General features: G+C 46.2%; 1 protein-coding gene across 1 annotated transcript; it reads right to left on the bottom strand.

The window, feature by feature from the left end:
- Nucleotides 1–2,649: 2,649 nt before the first annotated feature.
- On the bottom strand, nt 2,650–3,576 carry LOC123131317 (uncharacterized). Its single transcript, XM_044551015.1, has 2 exons — nt 3,510–3,576; nt 2,650–3,429 (listed from the first exon to the last, which is right to left on the bottom strand). The coding sequence occupies exons 1-2, from the start codon at nt 3,546–3,548 to the stop codon at nt 2,758–2,760; spliced, it is 711 nt and encodes a 236-aa protein (XP_044406950.1). The 5' UTR covers nt 3,549–3,576; the 3' UTR covers nt 2,650–2,757.
- Between the last annotated feature and the right edge of the window lie 14,318 nt (nt 3,577–17,894).

The following is a 17,894-nucleotide window of genomic DNA, read 5'->3' as shown; positions in this document are numbered from 1 at the left end:
AACCACAATAAATGGTTCTTCAATATCTCTACTATCCTCATCCCATTCTAAAGAGAGGGGTATATCATTACCCAACCCATCGTTGACAGTAATTTTTTGTGCATTAGTATCAATATTTTTGTTATGCAATAAATTTCTAGAGAGTTCTAATTCACGCAAGATATCAACAGTTGCAAAGTCATCATCCGGGATTTGCACTCCCATCAAGGATGCACGCAATATAATGGCAGAATCAGATAATGCAAAAAATTGATTTTCTGAATTGGGCATATTCATACCTTCCAGATTGCGCTTCCTCATTCTGTTGGCAGCCACATCTCCCACCTTCTCCAGCTTCTGCTTCTGTCTGCGGGGGGCCTCCTCTTCTTGACTCCTGTTGACATGAATTGGAGACCCAGAAGGAGATTCAACTGTATACACACTATAGTTTTCTCCTCCTTCCATGTATCCCTCCTCAAGAGGCACAATATGGGGCAGGGAAGGCCAAACCACATAGTCTGACAAGGGAGGAAATGCATTCCCATAAGTATTCATATCATGGTAGACAAACACAGGTGAGGGAGGAACAGGAGTAATCATTCCTCAAGCACCTTTATGCACGCTGATCTCAGTACTGGGAGATTCAGTCATCTCATCCACACCCAGATCCTCAGAAACATTTCCACGGGATACTTTATCAGATTGAGAACCACAATGAGACATTTTTTTGGCTGCATGTTCTCTGGCCATAGTCTCAATCAGCAGCTCCGTGTTGTTACCTTCGTCACTTTCCTCTTCCTCTTCACTCTCAACTACCGCAGGAAGCCTCTGCATGCCCTTATCATAATTCTGGGAGGAGAAATTACCAGCCATGGACATACTCGTCTCTCCCTGCCCCATGGAAGAAGCAGGATATGAATCCATCCTCGCTTTCTTGGGGAAGGAAGGAGATGCATTGCTATCAACAGCAGTATAAGACTGACTTTTCTCGGCACCCATGGTCACAACTTTTTCAACTTCATAAAAGAAATCATAATACTATTCTCCCAGCACCCCTTCAGCTGAAGGAGGAATTTTGTCAACCTCTCTACAGCCAAGAAGGATTCTAGCATATTCAGGTTTATGCACAGCCGATTCATCAACTTCTAATGTAATTCCCACCAGTGCCCCAGCATAAGCTATATGTTCAGTGCATCTTTTCTCTATTGGAATATTGCGCACCCTAACCCATGCTTTTTCCATGATGCCTTTAGCTCCAATCAAGGCAGTCCAAGGAGTAATACAAACAACAATATTCCCCTCTTTCAGAGCTAAGTGTTTCCCATAACAGCATGCCCTCCAGCAGCTGAACTCCTCCGTCGTAGCTCGCTAAGATGGACTTGTCGAGCAGCTCGGAAGTGCTTAGATGTTCTTTATCATCGTAGGCTTTTCCCGGCAGCTGAGTCATGTCATACAACCCATTCAAGTTGCGACGGATCATAACGATGTTGTTCCGGCAATGTACGTAGAGCGATCCCTGCCAGTACTCAACTGACTTCCATATTCGCACATGCTTAGGGTGTGGCGCAGTCACCATGTCATAGAGGGCCCCAGGGGCACAACGCCCTGGCACAAACTCCCGGCTCGCCCATTGATTGGTTTGTGACGAGAACATCAATATAGAAATCACCTTATCTTGCTCGTCGACCCCTCGCACATGGACATGCATCTCTTCTTGCTCGGCTTCCTTGTTTGATTGGATCTTTTCTTCGGCATATCTTGGAAGGAGGAATACCTCATAGTGAGGAGACACGGCCGGGTCGAAGGCGAGGAACATGAATTCGTGGTCCGACCACCGACCCTCCTTCGTTGGTGGTGGCAATTTAGCGCATCTTATTGTCGCCGAGTTACAGACGTAACAATTAGCATTCTTCTTGAGGAGAAGGAGGCCATTGCAGTAATGGAGAATCGAGAACTGGTGGTGTCGAAACAGAGGACGTTGGAATACAGGCCCAGCATGAGTTCCACGTAGGGGGGCCGAACACGCCGGCACCGACGGGGCGAAGGAGGATTCAATGTCGGATCCATAGTTCCTGGTGAAGATGCCGGGGAAGGAGCCCCGAGGAAAGAAGTGAGGAAGGAGGAGCTTGTGGGTGTCGACGATCGAGCGCCACTCATGACAGAGACAGACACGCGGGGACTCGGCGAGAGCACGGCAGGGAAGGCCGCGGATGATGTGGAGGAGCACGTCATAGGGGAAGCACAGGCCGTTGCCATCGCCGTAGCCGGCCGGCAAGGGGCGCAGATAGACTCGGACGAGGCGGCGATTGATAAGGGATAGATGGATGGAGAGCAACGAAGACAAGTAGAGGATTTGGTGGCGGCAATTGATCATTATATTATATTGATCGATATAAATAAACTAGCTAGGTATATGGAATCCGTCCGTACGTGGTGGAGTCTAGGTCAAATTGTGCATCGATCCGGTGAGAGCTGCTGAGTCCTGGGCTCCTGGCCGGACCGGTTCCCGTATAAAGTGTTCAACTCGACATCCAATCGTACTTCACATACTTGATAATAACATCATCTGGATGACTAAAAAACATACCAGGAATCATTGATCAGTACTACTCGCAAACAAGGTTGAGAACGATAAGACCAAGATGCATGATGATTACACCATGCATAGTAATGACAGAACGATAAGACCAAGGTTTGGAGCTACTCTACAAACGAACGAAGGAGAAACAAGGAAAACAAAGCATGTCTGCAACACGCTGGAAGCGAAGGCAACATTTCTCAAGCCAGGAGAGACGGGTCGTCTGCCTCTGCCATTTGCCGACGGAGTCGAAGATCGCGTCCCCGCAGGGCCAACAAATGAAGAGCCGTACATGCGCCGTAAATTAAAATGGTGAGATAAAAGTACCATGTATAGCCCGGATCGCTCGCGCTGCCAACGACAAAGGCCCAGGCGACTGGGAAGCAGAGGATCGGCAGCTGTTGCATCACCGTTTGTATCAAATGGGTCGCTGGGATTCTCTTCAGCAACAACACCGACACCAGCACCACCGGTATTGCGAAATTCACCGCGCTGAGCAACATGTAGTCCCTCGCCCGACGAGCTTGCGCGTACGTGGTGGTGGTGCTGGTATCCGGCGCCGGTGAAGGGCCACGCTTGTACACCCGATACCAGTCGTTGGGGATCCAGCTCGGCGGCTGCATCGCCGCCTGAAACGCTATGGCGATGAAGAGGGTGCACACCACCATCAAGTATCCGCGCATCTTGTAATTCTTCTTGTCCAGAGACTCCTGCTCTTCAACGGCTCTGTCCGGTAATGCCCTGCCCTCTTCTTCTGCATGTACGACAGCTCGAGGTGGATCCGTGCTCTGCAGAGTGAGCCTCCCTCTAAGAGTGATCTCGATGGTCATGGTCTTGTCGTCGCCAATGTCAATCTCCAGCCTCGTGTTCTGCTGCATATATACTGTGAGTGTCCATCAACCCTTGAACTACCATGCCACTTTTATTATTTCATTGAAAGGAACGTGCATACCTGTGAATCTTGGGCATCCATTTGACCATTTCCTGCCATCGATCTAGTAGGAGATGTTGACCCGCGCTCTTGGATCTTGTCTACTTGCGCAATGCGGATCATGTTCTTATAAAGAGCTAGCCACGTCTTCTCCAGCTCCATCGCCAGGCCAAACTCTTAGTCTTAGTCACATGCGTTCACATCCAAGAGCGCCACATTCTTGAAGGCGCATGCTACGTGCGTTGCATCTGGTCATGACTGTAGACCGGACGGCAGTGATCAGTGATTGACGTGGTATGCTCCATACATCCATCCATCCATCCGTCCGTCCATTCCGCGTGGTCGATGGATCCCACGGCGCCAATTAGCCCCTGTGTGAACCCCCGTGACCAGTCGATCCCACGGTGGTACATGTACAGCTAGCTGTGGCCACTGACGGAGTAAAATGGTGGCAGCAATTTGGGCCGTGGAGTTGGGATCGGAGCTGCCGATGATTCGGTTCAATTCAGCTCAGTTGCAGAGAGTAGGTTTTTCCTCGCCATAGAGCATGGCTGGGCCAAAATAACTAGCAGCGCGCGCCACACCGGTTTCTTTCATGCCACGCGCACAGCGGATTACGACTGGGCCGGCCCTTCAGCAAGCGTACTGTGCTCAAAGCCTGAAGAGCTAACGACGGGGGCGGATCCCAACATTTTCTCAAATTTCAAACACGGACATTTTTTTAAGTAGTGTAAGGAAAAAAATTAAAAATTTGAACACTTTTTGAAAATCATGATTTGAACATTTTCTGAAATTACAAACATTTTTTTATGACATCACATTTTTTTAAAGAATCACGATTTAAAAAAAGCAGAAAAAGAAAACGAAGAACTAAAAACAAAAAAAGGTAAACCGCAAACAACAGTAAAAGAAAACTAACAGAAAAAATGAAGAGGCTAGAAAAAGCAAAACGAAAAAGCCCACTCATTCCTCCTATGTGTGCGATACGGCGGCAGTTTGCGGAATAAGCGGTAAATAGGAAAACGCTAGTCTGAGACCGTGAGGTGTCGGCCCACGCATGCAGGGCCTAAGGTTTCCATGTGAAAAGCCGGAACCAGCACGGGCCAGGCCGACCGCAGCCGGGCGAAGACAGCAGAGAAATCTAACATTACTCGAGCACACATTCTTCTACTATTTGCCTATTTGGATATTTTTAAAATCGCATTGGCCTGAAATTAGAATTGGCGTTAGTAGACTTTGTCAGCTAAAGGGAAGGCAAGGCGCCGAGGCGGAGATCCGGATGACGCAGCATTTATGGCGAGGCCAAGCCGAAAGTGACCTGGAGACAGGGACAACGGGTGTCGACGGCCAATGGGAGTGTGAGGGTTGACTTGCGTGGATCGATGCAAATGCTGCCTCTATGGGATTGGGGTCAACTGACCCGAATGAATTTTGCAAATCCTTCAATAGATCTTACTCAATTAGTACGAAGCAGTGTAGCAGAGAAGACACCATCGGATTTATTTTCTAGCTTCTCCTTATATGTGGGGTCGTCATCGGTGTCGGGGAAGGTGTCATCGGCGTCGGGGAAGGTGGAAGGGGGTTAGAGGGATGCCTAGGGTGGCGGCAGTGAGGCAGTGGGGTTATTGTTGGTATGTGGTTCGACAGGTGGCGAAAAACGGGTCAATGGTGTGCTCCCGGCGACGGAGAAGTGGGGGCAAATAAACCGAGGCCATTTTTCTCACAAGTTGTTTTTTGGTTGAGGGATTTCTCACAAGTTTCTGACAAATACCCTGTCCTTTTCAAACTGAAACTTATACATCTTTAACGACAGAAAATGCGACAGGAATCATGTATGCTTAATTGTTTATTGACACGGGGTAGGTGATCACACAGATCGACTTGCACCAAAATTACTTGCTCAGATCAAACCAAGATCCCGGCCGCTATCACAAGATCATTAGGCAAACTTGAAATCAGAGCCTTGAGGGCGGCGGGACGGGGGCGGGTATGGGGCAGCAGCAGTAGAACTGCATGCCATGGAAGGTGCAGAACCCGCCGTCGGCGTCTTTACCCAGCCCTATGCTGAGGCAGAGCTTGGTGCACGTCGCCGGGGTGCACATCTCCGTCATCTCCTGGCACTTGGGGTCCAAAGGCTGCACCTGCGCTGCATATATACACGCGCAGCCAAATCAGATCAACAACATCGGTCAGACGATCTAGATGTCAAGTACGTACGCATGTATGCAAGAAAACGACATGGACGGCGGTGCGCCAGTCGGGTACGTACGTGGAGAGTCATCGTCACCGGCGGAGCGCCGTGCGGCGACGAGGAGAACAACGAGGAGGAGGAACAAAGGCGCCGATGATCTTGCGGGCGGCGCCATGGGAGCGACCGTATGTTCTGCTCGACGGCAGAGGAGAGGATCGATCGTCTTGATGTCCGGTGATTTTCGATGTGCGTTTCATTTGGCTGGCGCGTTATATAGGGCTAAGCCTGCGCAGTGCGCTGGCGTGTGGGTGTCGATCTACCCGTGATTGCATCCAGAGATTGCTCTCCTTCCTAATCGATGAATTCTGAATCAAGATTTTCCGCGTGCATCACTGCTGTATATGTCATGCTGCAATTACCGCCAGCCACGGCAGTAAAATGATAACAAGATTCGCAAAAAAGATATGGGCATTTCATAATTCATACCCACTTCCGTAGGTACGGTGGATCATTCATGAGGACTTTTTTTTTGGGGTAAAATTCATGAGGACTTGTACGCCATACATCTGGAGAGGACCCACTACTGGGCCGGCCCATTAACATGAACCGACATATGGAGGCGCAAAAGTCAAATAAAAATGGGACGCGCAGCGAGTAGATTCAAACTCGCAACCATCGAGTAGTAAATTGGAGCTGCTAGCCACTAGATAGATCAGCTCCATGTGGTCTTAAGGCAGCGCAGGCGTCTTATGTACACGTTCAGAAGCAGAGTTTTTGGTTTCAAGACAACGTTTACAAAATTCTGCATTTCACTGATTTTTTTTGAATACTTTTAAATACCGAATATTTTTTAGGTTATGTAAACAATTTTTTAAAACAGAAACAATTTCTGAAATTAGAAAACAAAATTTGAGAGGACAGACATTTTCTGAAATCCACGAACTTTTTCTAATACAGGAACATATTCTGAATATGTGAACAATATTTGATAAGAGAACACTTTTTTTGAAAACACGAATAATATTTGAAAAACTAGAGCACGTTTTGAAATTCTGAACTCATTTATAAAAATAGGAGAAAATAGAAATTATGAAAAAAATGTTCACATGAGAAAATTTTGAGACGCTGAACTTTTATGAAAACACGAACAAATTTTGTAATTCTAAAACATTTTATAAAGACTGATGAAATTCCGTACATTCGGGGAGTAGCGTCAATTAGACAGCGCCATTCATAGGATGTGCCAGAAGACTCTGTCTAAGAGTACATTGATTCTAGGCATCCTTGTAATGGCCCCAAAAAATAATTCGTGGATTTTTATGACCAATTCAAGGCATCACGCCAAATTGTTTGGGTTTTCAACGAGTTTTACATTTTCTGGAGTTTTCTTGGTGAAAAAAGATCGATAAATGATGGGACGTGTCGCAACTTGCATAATGTGTCGGCATTCGTTCAAACCAAGCATGGATGCCTACCATGGGTGACTACCTAGTTGTAAAAGTTAAGGTCATTTTCAATGATGTCCAAAAGCACCATTTTCAATGCAATGCATCCAAATATCCATCAGAAGGCTCCGTTCGAGAACACATTCTTTTCAAATATCCATCAAATGGCACCATTTTTTTTTCAAATCCTTGTATGGCCAATACACGGCACCAAGCCAAGTAGTTTGGGTTTTTGACAAGTTTTGTATATTCTGTAGTTTTTCTGGTGAAAAAAGGATGATAAATCGCCGGGCATGTCATAACGTGTATACGGTGTCGAAAATCATTCAAACCAGGCATGTATGCCTAGCATGTGCATGCCCACGTGCTTGCAAAAATTTAGGGTCAGTGCTGAGGTTTTTAGAATAACACCATGCTTAACGAAGAGTTTTCAAGTAAAGGGTCTGTTTGAGAGCACCTAGTTTCTCGACATCCCTTAAATGACCTTATTTTTTTCATGGCCTCGTGTGACCAATTCAATGCACGTCCAAGTTGTTTGAGTTATCAACAAGTTTTGCATTTTCTTGAGCTTACTCAATTAAAAAAGACCAATAAATGGCCGGATGTGTCACAACTTGCATACGGTGTAGAAAGTAGTTCAAACCAGGCATGAACGCTTACCATGGGCATGCCCACCTCCCTATAAAAGTTTGGTTCATTTTAAGCATGTCTAAAAATAGACCATGTTCAACGAAGGATATTTGGGTAGAGAACAGAAGGATCCGTCTGAAAGCACGTTGTTTTTCGACATCCGTTGAATGGATCTAATTCCTTCCATCAGGTTCTATGACCAATTCAAGAAATCATGCCATGTTGTTTGGATTTTTGACAAGCTTTGTATTTTCTGGAGTTTTCTCGATGAGAAGGGATCGTAAATGGTTGGATGTGTCGCAACATGCAAACCGTGTCGAAAGTCATTCAAACCTGACATGGATGCCTCATGTGTCTATGCCAGACTGCTGCAAGAAGTTGAGATCATTTATCCATAGTCCAAAAAAACCACCAGTAGGGGTGCACCCGTGAGCATTTAGTTTTTCCTAATTGTAATTTATGTCATTATCAATCTGTTGGAAATATGCCCTAGAGGCAATAATAAAATGGTTGTTATTATATTTCTTTGTTCATGATAATTGTCTATTGTTCATGCTATAATTGTGTTATCCGGAAATTGTAATACATGTGTGAATACATAGACCACAACACGTCCCTAGTGAGCCTCTAGTTGACTAGCTCGTTGATCAAAAGATAGTCATGGTTTCCTGACTATGGACATTAGATGTCATTGATAACGGGATCACATCATTAGGAGAATGATGTGATGGACAAGACCCAATCCTAAGCATAGCTCAAAGATCGTGTAGTTCGTTTGCTATAGCTTTTCCGAATGTCAAGTATCATTTCCTTAGACCATGAGATTGTGCAACTCCCGGATACCGTAGGAGTGCTTTGGGTGTGCCAAACGTCACAACGTAAATGGGTGACTATAAAGGTGCACTACGGGTATCTCCGAAAGTGTCTGTTGGGTTGGCACGAATCGAGACTGGGATTTGTCACTCCGTATGACGAAGAGGTATCTCTGGGCCCACTCGGTAATGCATCATCATAATGAGCTCAATGTGACCAAGTGGTTGATCACGGGATCATGCATTACGGTATGAGTAAAGTGACTTGCCGGTAACGAGATTGAACGAGGTATTGGGATACCGACGATCGAGTCTCGGGCAAGTAACGTACCGATTGACAAAGGGAATTGTATACGGGATTGATTGAATCCTTGATATCGTGGTTCATCCGATGAGATCATCGATGAGCATGTGGGAGCCAACATGGGTATCTAGATCCTGCTGTTGGTTATTGACTGGAGAGTCGTCTCGTTCATGTCTGCGTGTCTCCCGAACCCGTAGGGTCTACACACTTAAGGTTCGGTGACGCTAGGGTTGTTGAGATATTACTATACGGTAACCCAAAAGTTGTTCGAAGTCCCGGATGAGATCCCGGACGTCACGAGGAGTTTCGGAATGGTCCGGAGGTGAAGATTTATATATAGGAAGTTAAGTTTCGGCCATCGGGAAAGTTTCGGTGGTAATCGATATTGTACCGGGACCACCGGAAGGGTCCCGGGGGTCCATCGGGTGGGGCCACCTATCCCGGAGGGCCCCATGGGCTAAAGTGGGAGGGGAACCAGCCCCTAGTGGGCTGGTGCGCCCCCCCATGGGCCTCCCCTGCGCCTAGGGTTGGAAACCCTAGGGGTGGGGGCGCCCCACTTGGCTTGGGGGGCACTCCACCCCCCTTGGCCGCTGCCCCCCTTGGAGATTGCATCTCCTAGGGCCGGCGCCCCCCTAGGGGTCCTATATATAGTGGGGGGAGGGAGGGCAGCCGCACCCTAGCCCCTGGCGCCTCCCTCTCCCTCCCGTGACACTCCTCCCTCTCCCTGAGCTTGGCGAAGCCCTGCCGAGATCACCGTTGCTTCCACCACCACGCCGTCGTGCTACTGGATCTTCATCAACCTCTCCTTCCCCCTTGCTGGATCAAGTTGGAGGAGACGTCTTCCCAACCGTACGTGTGTTGAACGCGGAGGTGCCGTCCGTTCGGCGCTAGGTCATCGGTGATTTGGATCACGACGAGTACGACTCCATCAACCCCGTTCTCTTGAACGCTTCCGCGCGCGATCTACAAGGGTATGTAGATGCACTCCCTCTCCCTCGTTGCTAGATGACTCCATAGATTGATCTTGGTGATGCGTAGAAAATTTTAAAATTCTGCTACGTTCCCCAACAGTGGCATCATGAGCTAGGTCTATGCGTAGTTTCTATGCACGAGTAGAACACAAAGCAGTTGTGGGCGTGGATATTGTCAATTTGCTTGCCGTTACTAGTCTTATCTTGATTCGGCGGCATCGTGGGATGAAGCGGCCCGGACCGACCTTACACGTACGCTTACGTGAGACTGGTTCCACCGATTGACATGCACTAGTTGCATAAGGTGGCTAGCGGGTGTCTGTCTCTCCCACTTTAGTCGGATCGGATTCGATGAAAAGGGTCCTTATGAAGGGTAAATAGAAATTGGCATATCACGTTGTGGTTTTGGCGTAGGTAAGAAACGTTCTTGCTAGAAACCTATAGCAGCCACGTAAAAACTTGCAACAACAATTAGAGGACGTCTAACTTGTTTTTGCAGCATGTGCCGTGTGATGTGATATGGCCAAAAGGATGTGATGAATGATATATGTGATGTATGAGATTGATCATGTTCTTGTAATAGGAATCACGACTTGCATGTCGATGAGTATGACAACCGGCAGGAGCCATAGGAGTTGTCTTAATTTATTTATGACCTGCGTGTCAACATAAACGTCATGTAATTACTTTACTTTATTGCTAAAGCGTTAGCCATAGTAGTAGAAGTAATAGATGACGAGACAACTTCAAGAAGACACGATGATGGAGATCATGGTGTCATGCCGGTGACAACGATGATCATGAAGCCCCGAAGATGGAGATCAAAAGGAGCAAATGATATTGGCCATATCATGTCACTATTTGATTGCATGTGATGTTTATCATGTTTTGCATCTTATTTGCTTAGAACGACGGTAGCTTAAATAAGATGATCCCTCGTAATAATTTCAAGAAAGTGTTCCCCCTAACTGTGCACCGTTGCGAAGGTTCGTTGTTTCGAAGCACCACGTGATGATCGGGTGTGATAGATTCTAACGTTCGAATACAACGGGTGTAAGCCAGATTTACACACGCAATACACTTAGGTTGACTTGACGAGCCTAGCATGTACAGACATGGCCTCGGAACACGGAAGACCGAAAGGTCGAGCATGAGTCGTATAGAAGATACGATCAACATGAAGATGTTCACCGATGTTGACTAGTCCGTCTCACGTGATGATCGGACACGGCCTAGTTGACTCGGATCATGTTTCACTTAGATGACTAGAGGGATGTCTATCTGAGTGGGAGTTCATTGAATAATTTGATTAGATGAACTTAATTATCATGAACTTAGTCTAAAATCTTTACACTATGTCTTGTAGATCAAATGGCCCACGCTAATGTTGCCCTCAACTTCAACGCGTTCCTAGAGAAAACCAAGCTGAAAGATGATGGCAGCAACTATACGGACTGGGTCCGGAACCTGAGGATCATCCTCATAGCTGCCAAGAAAGATTATGTCCTAGAAGCACCGCTAGGTGACGCACCCATCCCAGAGAACCAAGACGTTATGAACGCTTGGCAGTCACGTGCTGATGATTACTCCCTCGTTCAGTGCGGCATGCTTTACAGCTTAGAACCGGGGCTCCAAAAGCGTTTTGAGAGACACGGAGCATATGAGATGTTCGAAGAGCTGAAAATGGTTTTCCAAGCTCATGCCCGGGTCGAGAGATATGAAGTCTCCGACAAGTTCTTCAGTTGTAAGATGGAGGAAAATAGTTCTGTCAGTGAGCACATACTCAAAATGTCTGGGTTGCATAACCGCTTGACTCAGCTGGGAGTTAATCTCCCGGATGACGCGGTCATTGACAGAATCCTTCAGTCGCTTCCACCGAGCTACAAGAGCTTTGTGATGAACTTCAATATGCAGGGGATGGAAAAGACCATTCCTGAGGTATATTCAATGCTGAAATCAGCGGAGGTGGAAATCAAAAAGGAACATCAAGTGTTGATGGTGAATAAAACCACTAAGTTCAAGAAAGGCAAGGGTAAAAAGAACTTCAAGAAGGACGGCAAGGGAGTTGCCGCGCCCGGTAAGCAAGCTGCCGGGAAGAAGTCAAAGAATGGACCCAAGCCTGAGACTGAGTGTTTTTATTGCAAGGGAAGTGGTCACTGGAAGCGGAACTGCCCCAAATACTTAGCGGACAAGAAGGCCGGCAACACTAAAGGTATATGTGATATACATGTAATTGATGTGTACCTTACCAGTACTCGTAGTAGCTCCTGGGTATTTGATACCGGTGCGGTTGCTCACATTTGTAACTCAAAGCAGGAGCTGCGGAATAAGCGGAGACTGGCGAAGGACGAGGTGACGATGCGCGTCGGGAATGGTTCCAAGGTCGATGTGATCGCCGTCGGCACGCTGCCTCTACATTTACCTACGGGATTAGTTTTAAACCTCAATAATTGTTATTTAGTGCCAGCTTTGAGCATGAACATTGTATCAGGATCTCGTTTAATTCGAGATGGCTACTCATTTAAATCCGAGAATAATGGTTGTTCTATTTATATGAGAGATATGTTTTATGGTCATGCTCCGCTGGTGAATGGTTTATTCTTAATGAATCTCGAGCGTAATGTTACACATATTCATAGTGTGAATACCAAAAGATGTAAGGTTGATAATGATAGTCCCACATACTTGTGGCACTGCCGCCTTGGTCACATAGGTGTCAAACGCATGAAGAAGCTCCATGCAGATGGACTTTTGGAGTCTCTTGATTACGAATCATTTGACACGTGCGAACCATGCCTCATGGGTAAAATGACCAAGACTCCGTTCTCAGGAACAATGGAGCGAGCAACCAACTTATTGGAAATCATACATACTGATGTGTGCGGTCCAATGAGTGTTGAGGCTCGCGGTGGCTATCGTTATGTTCTCACCCTCACTGATGACTTGAGTAGATATGGGTATGTCTACTTAATGAAACACAAGTCTGAGACCTTTGAAAAGTTCAAGGAATTTCAGAGTGAGGTTGAGAATCAACGTGACAGGAAAATCAAGTTCTTGCGATCAGATCGTGGGGGAGAATACTTGAGTCACGAATTTGGCACACACTTAAGGAAATGTGGAATAGTTTCACAACTCACGCCGCCTGGAACACCTCAGCGTAATGGTGTGTCCGAACGTCGTAATCGCACTCTATTGGATATGGTGCGATCTATGATGTCTCTTACCGATTTACCGCTGTCATTTTGGGGCTATGCTTTAGAGACTGCCGCATTCACTTTAAATAGGGCTCCGTCGAAATCCGTTGAGACGACACCGTATGAATTATGGTTTGGGAAGAAACCTAAGCTGTCGTTTCTAAAAGTTTGGGGATGCGATGCTTATGTCAAGAAACTTCAACCTGAAAAGCTCGAACCCAAGTCAGAAAAATGCGTCTTCATAGGATACCTAAAGAAACTATTGGGTATACCTTCTACCTCAGATCCGAAGGCAAGATCCTTGTTGCCAAGAATGGATCCTTTCTAGAGAAAGAGTTTCTCTCGAAAGAAATAAGTGGGAGGAAAGTAGAACTCGATGAAGTATTACCTCTTGAACCGGTAAGTGGCGTAGCTCAAGAAAATGTTCCTAAGGTGCCTGCACCGACTAGAGAGGAAGTTAATGATGATGATCATGAAACTTCAGATCAAGTTGCTACTGAACTTTGTAGGTCCACAAGGACACGTTCCGCACCAGAATGGTACGGCAACCCTGTCTTGGAAATCATGTTGTTAGACAACGGTGAACCTTCGAACTATGAAGAAGCGATGGCGGGCCCAGATTCCGACAAATGGCTGGAAGCCATGAAATCCGAGATAGGATCCATGTATGAAAACGAAGTATGGACTTTGACTGACTTGCCCGATGATCGGCGAGCCATAGAAAATAAATGGATCTTTAAGAAGAAGACAGACGCGGATGGTAATGTAACCATCTATAAAGCTCGGCTTGTCGCTAAGGGTTATCGACAAGTTCAAGGGGTTGACTACGATGAGACTTTCTCACCCGTAGCGAAGCTGAAGTCCGTCCGAATCATGTTAGCAATTGCCGCATTCTATGATTATGAGATATGGCAAATGGACGTCAAAACGGCATTCCTTAATGGTTTCCTTAAGGAAGAATTGTATATGATGCAGCCGGAAGGTTTTGTCGATCCTAAGAATGCTGACAAGGTGTGCAAGCTCCAACGCTCGATTTATGGGCTGGTGCAAGCATCTCGGAGTTGGAACATTCGTTTTGATGAGATGATCAAAGCGTTTGGGTTTACGCAGACTTATGGAGAAGCCTGCATTTACAAGAAAGTGAGTGGGAGCTCTGTAGCATTTCTCATATTGTATGTGGATGACATACTGTTGATGGGAAATGATATAGAATTCTTGGAAAGCATAAAGGCCTACTTGAACAAGTGTTTTTCAATGAAGGATCTTGGAGAAGCTGCTTACATATTAGGCATCAAGATCTATAGAGATAGATCGAGACGCCTCATTGGTCTTTCACAGAGTACGTACCTTGACAAGATATTGAAGAAGTTCAATATGGATCAGTCAAAGAAGGGGTTCTTGCCTGTATTGCAAGGTACGAGATTGAGCACGGCTCAATGCCCGACCACGGCAGAAGATAGAGAAAAGATGAGTGTCGTCCCCTATGCCTCGGCCATAGGGTCTATCATGTATGCTATGCTGTGTACCAGACCTGATGTAAACCTTGCCGTAAGTTTGGTAGGAAGGTACCAAAGTAATCCCGGCATGGAACACTGGACAGCGGTCAAGAATATCCTGAAGTACCTGAAGAGGACTAAGGATATGTTTCTCGTTTATGGAGGTGACGAAGAGCTCGTCGTAAAGGGTTACGTCGATGCTAGCTTCGACACAGATCTGGATGACTCTAAGTCACAAACCGGATACGTGTATATTTTGAATGGTGGGGCAGTAAGCTGGTGCAGTTGCAAGCAAAGCGTTGTGGCGGGATCTACATGTGAAGCGGAGTACATGGCAGCCTCGGAGGCAGCACAAGAGGCAATCTGGGTGAAGGAGTTCATTACCGACCTAGGAGTCATACCCAATGCGTCGGGCCCGATGACTCTCTTCTGTGACAACACTGGAGCTATTGCCCTTGCCAAGGAGCCCAGGTTTCACAGGAAGACCAGGCATATCAAGCGTCGCTTCAACTCCATTCGTGAAAGTGTTCAAAATGGAGACATAGATATTTGTAAAGTACATACGGACCTGAATGTGGCAGATCCGTTGACTAAACCTCTCCCTAGAGCAAAACATGATCAACACCAGAACTGCATGGGTGTTCGATTCATCACAATGTAACTAGACTATTGACTCTAGTGCAAGTGGGAGACTGTTGGAAATATGCCCTAGAGGCAATAATAAAATGGTTATTATTATATTTCTTTGTTCATGATAATTGTCTATTGTTCATGCTATAATTGTGTTATCCGGAAATCGTAATACATGTGTGAATACATAGACCACAACACGTCCCTAGTGAGCCTCTAGTTGACTAGCTCGTTGATCAAAAGATAGTCATGGTTTCCTGACTATGGACATTGGATGTCATTGATAACGGGATCACATCATTAGGAGAATGATGTGATGGACAAGACCCAATCCTAAGCATAGCTCAAAGATCGTGTAGTTCGTTTGCTATAGCTTTTCCGAATGTCAAGTATCATTTCCTTAGACCATGAGATTGTGCAACTCCCGGATACCGTAGGAGTGCTTTGGGTGTGCCAAACGTCACAACGTAACTGGGTGACTATAAAGGTACACTACGGGTATCTCCGAAAGTGTCTGTTGGGTTGGCACGAATCGAGACTGGGATTTGTCACTCCGTATGACGGAGAGGTATCTCTGGGCCCACTCGGTAATGCATCATCATAATGAGCTCAATGTGACCAAGTGGTTGATCACGGGATCATGCATTACGGTACGAGTAAAGTGACTTGCCGGTAACGAGATTGAACGAGGTATTGGGATACCGACGATCGAGTCTCGGGCAAGTAACGTACCGATTGACAAAGGGAATTGTATACGGGATTGATTGAATCCTCGACATCGTGGTTCATCCGATGAGATCATCGAGGAGCATGTGGGAGCCAACATGGGTATCCAGATCCCGCTGTTGGTTATTGACCGGAGAGTCGTCTCGGTCATGTCTGCGTGTCTCCCGAACCCGTAGGGTCTACACACTTAAGGTTCGGTGACGCTAGGGTTGTTGAGATATTAGTATACGGTAACCCGAAAGTTGTTCGGAGTCCCGGATGAGATCCCGGACGTCACGAGGAGTTTCGGAATGGTCCGGAGGTGAAGATTTATATATAGGAAGTTAAGTTTCGGCCATCGGGAAAGTTTCGGGGGTAATCGGTATTGTACCGGGACCACCGGAAGGATCCCGGGGGTCCACCGGGTGGGGCCACCTATCCCGGAGGGCCCCATGGGCTGAAGTGGGAGGGGAACCAGCCCCTAGTGGCTGGTGCGCCCCCCCCCCCCCATGGGCCTCCCCTGCGCCTAGGGTTGAAAAACCTAGGGGTGGGGGCGCCCCACTTGGCTTGGGGGGCACTCCACCCCCTTGGCCGCTGCCCCCCCTTGGAGATTGCATCTCCTAGGGCCGGCGCCCCCCCTAGGGGTCCTATATATAGTGGGGGGGGAGGGCAGCCGCACTCTAGCCCCTGGCGCCTCCCTCTCCCTCCCGTGACACTCCTCCCTCTCCCTGAGCTTGGCGAAGCCCTGCCGAGATCACCGTTGCTTCCACCACCACGCCGTCGTGCTGCTGGATCTTCATCAACTTCTCCTTCCCCCTTGCTGGATCAAGTTGGAGGAGACGTCTTCCCAACCGTACGTGTGTTGAACGCGGAGGTGCCTTCCGTTCGGCGCTAGGTCATCGGTGATTTGGATCACGACGAGTACGACTCCATCAACCCCGTTCTCTTGAACGCTTCTGCGCGCGATCTACAAGGGTATGTAGATGCACTCCCTTCTCCCTCGTTGCTAGATGACTTCATAGATTGATCTTGGTGATGCGTAGAAAATTTTAAACTTCTGCTACGTTCCCCAACACAATCAACATGTACAAATTGTGCACGAAGCTTTTACAAAGTGGAACACTTTTTCCGAAAATTTTCACAAATTTTCAATAATTTATGAAAATTCTGAACACATATGACAAACCACGTAGTTTTTGAAGATTTATGAACTTTTTGGAAACACAAACTTTTCTTAAATTTGGGAACAAAAAATTAAAAAATGTGATCATTTTTTGAAAGTCGAGAACATTTTTAAATTGTAAACAATATTTGAAACATTTGTTGGTATTCCAATTTTTCTTTCAAATATTTGAACTAGTTTTAAAAAGAATAATAAAGTTCGAAAAGAAGAAGAAAATTAATCAAAAAATAAAAAAGAAATAAATGCTTAAGCTTTTGCCCGACTAGGCGACGACATCTCTCCCGTCGGGCTCCTGTCGGGAAAACCCCTATTTGCCTCTTATTGTGTCAAAAGTCGCTATTCTCACAGAACCGATCGATACGAGTGAACATGGCCCAACCCATTTTAATCTGTTTGTTGCCTCGGCAGATGCCGGTCTTAGGAACCTTCTAGATGGTTCTAGCCCGGTTTTTACGGGTTTCTATACCTTTTAGAAGGTTCACAAATCAGTTTTTTTGTCTTTCTTTTTTACTGATTGTTTCTTCTCTCTTTTTTCAAAATTGGAAAGTTTGAAAATGTTCAACGTACTTATTTATTTATTTATTCATGTTTTCACAAAACTTCCAATATTACAAACAGTGGTCACATTTTAAAAAAAGTTCAGAGTTTCAAAATTATTTGGGATTTCAAAAGAATTACTCAATTTTGAAATTTTGTTAAGAGTTTCAAAATATGTTCCACTTTTTGAAAAGTTTCTTTGCATTTGCTTCGTGTTAAAAAAATATTCGCATTTAAAATTCCAATTCTTTTAAATATGTTGCGTTCAAATTTGTTTCACATTTATAAAAAATCACGTTCAACTTCCT

Source organism: Triticum aestivum, chromosome 6A, assembly GCF_018294505.1.
Source record: "Triticum aestivum cultivar Chinese Spring chromosome 6A, IWGSC CS RefSeq v2.1, whole genome shotgun sequence".
NCBI lineage: Eukaryota > Viridiplantae > Streptophyta > Magnoliopsida > Poales > Poaceae > Triticum > Triticum aestivum.
Note: the sequence above shows the minus strand (reverse complement) of the source record. Positions and strands in the feature narration are given on the sequence as shown.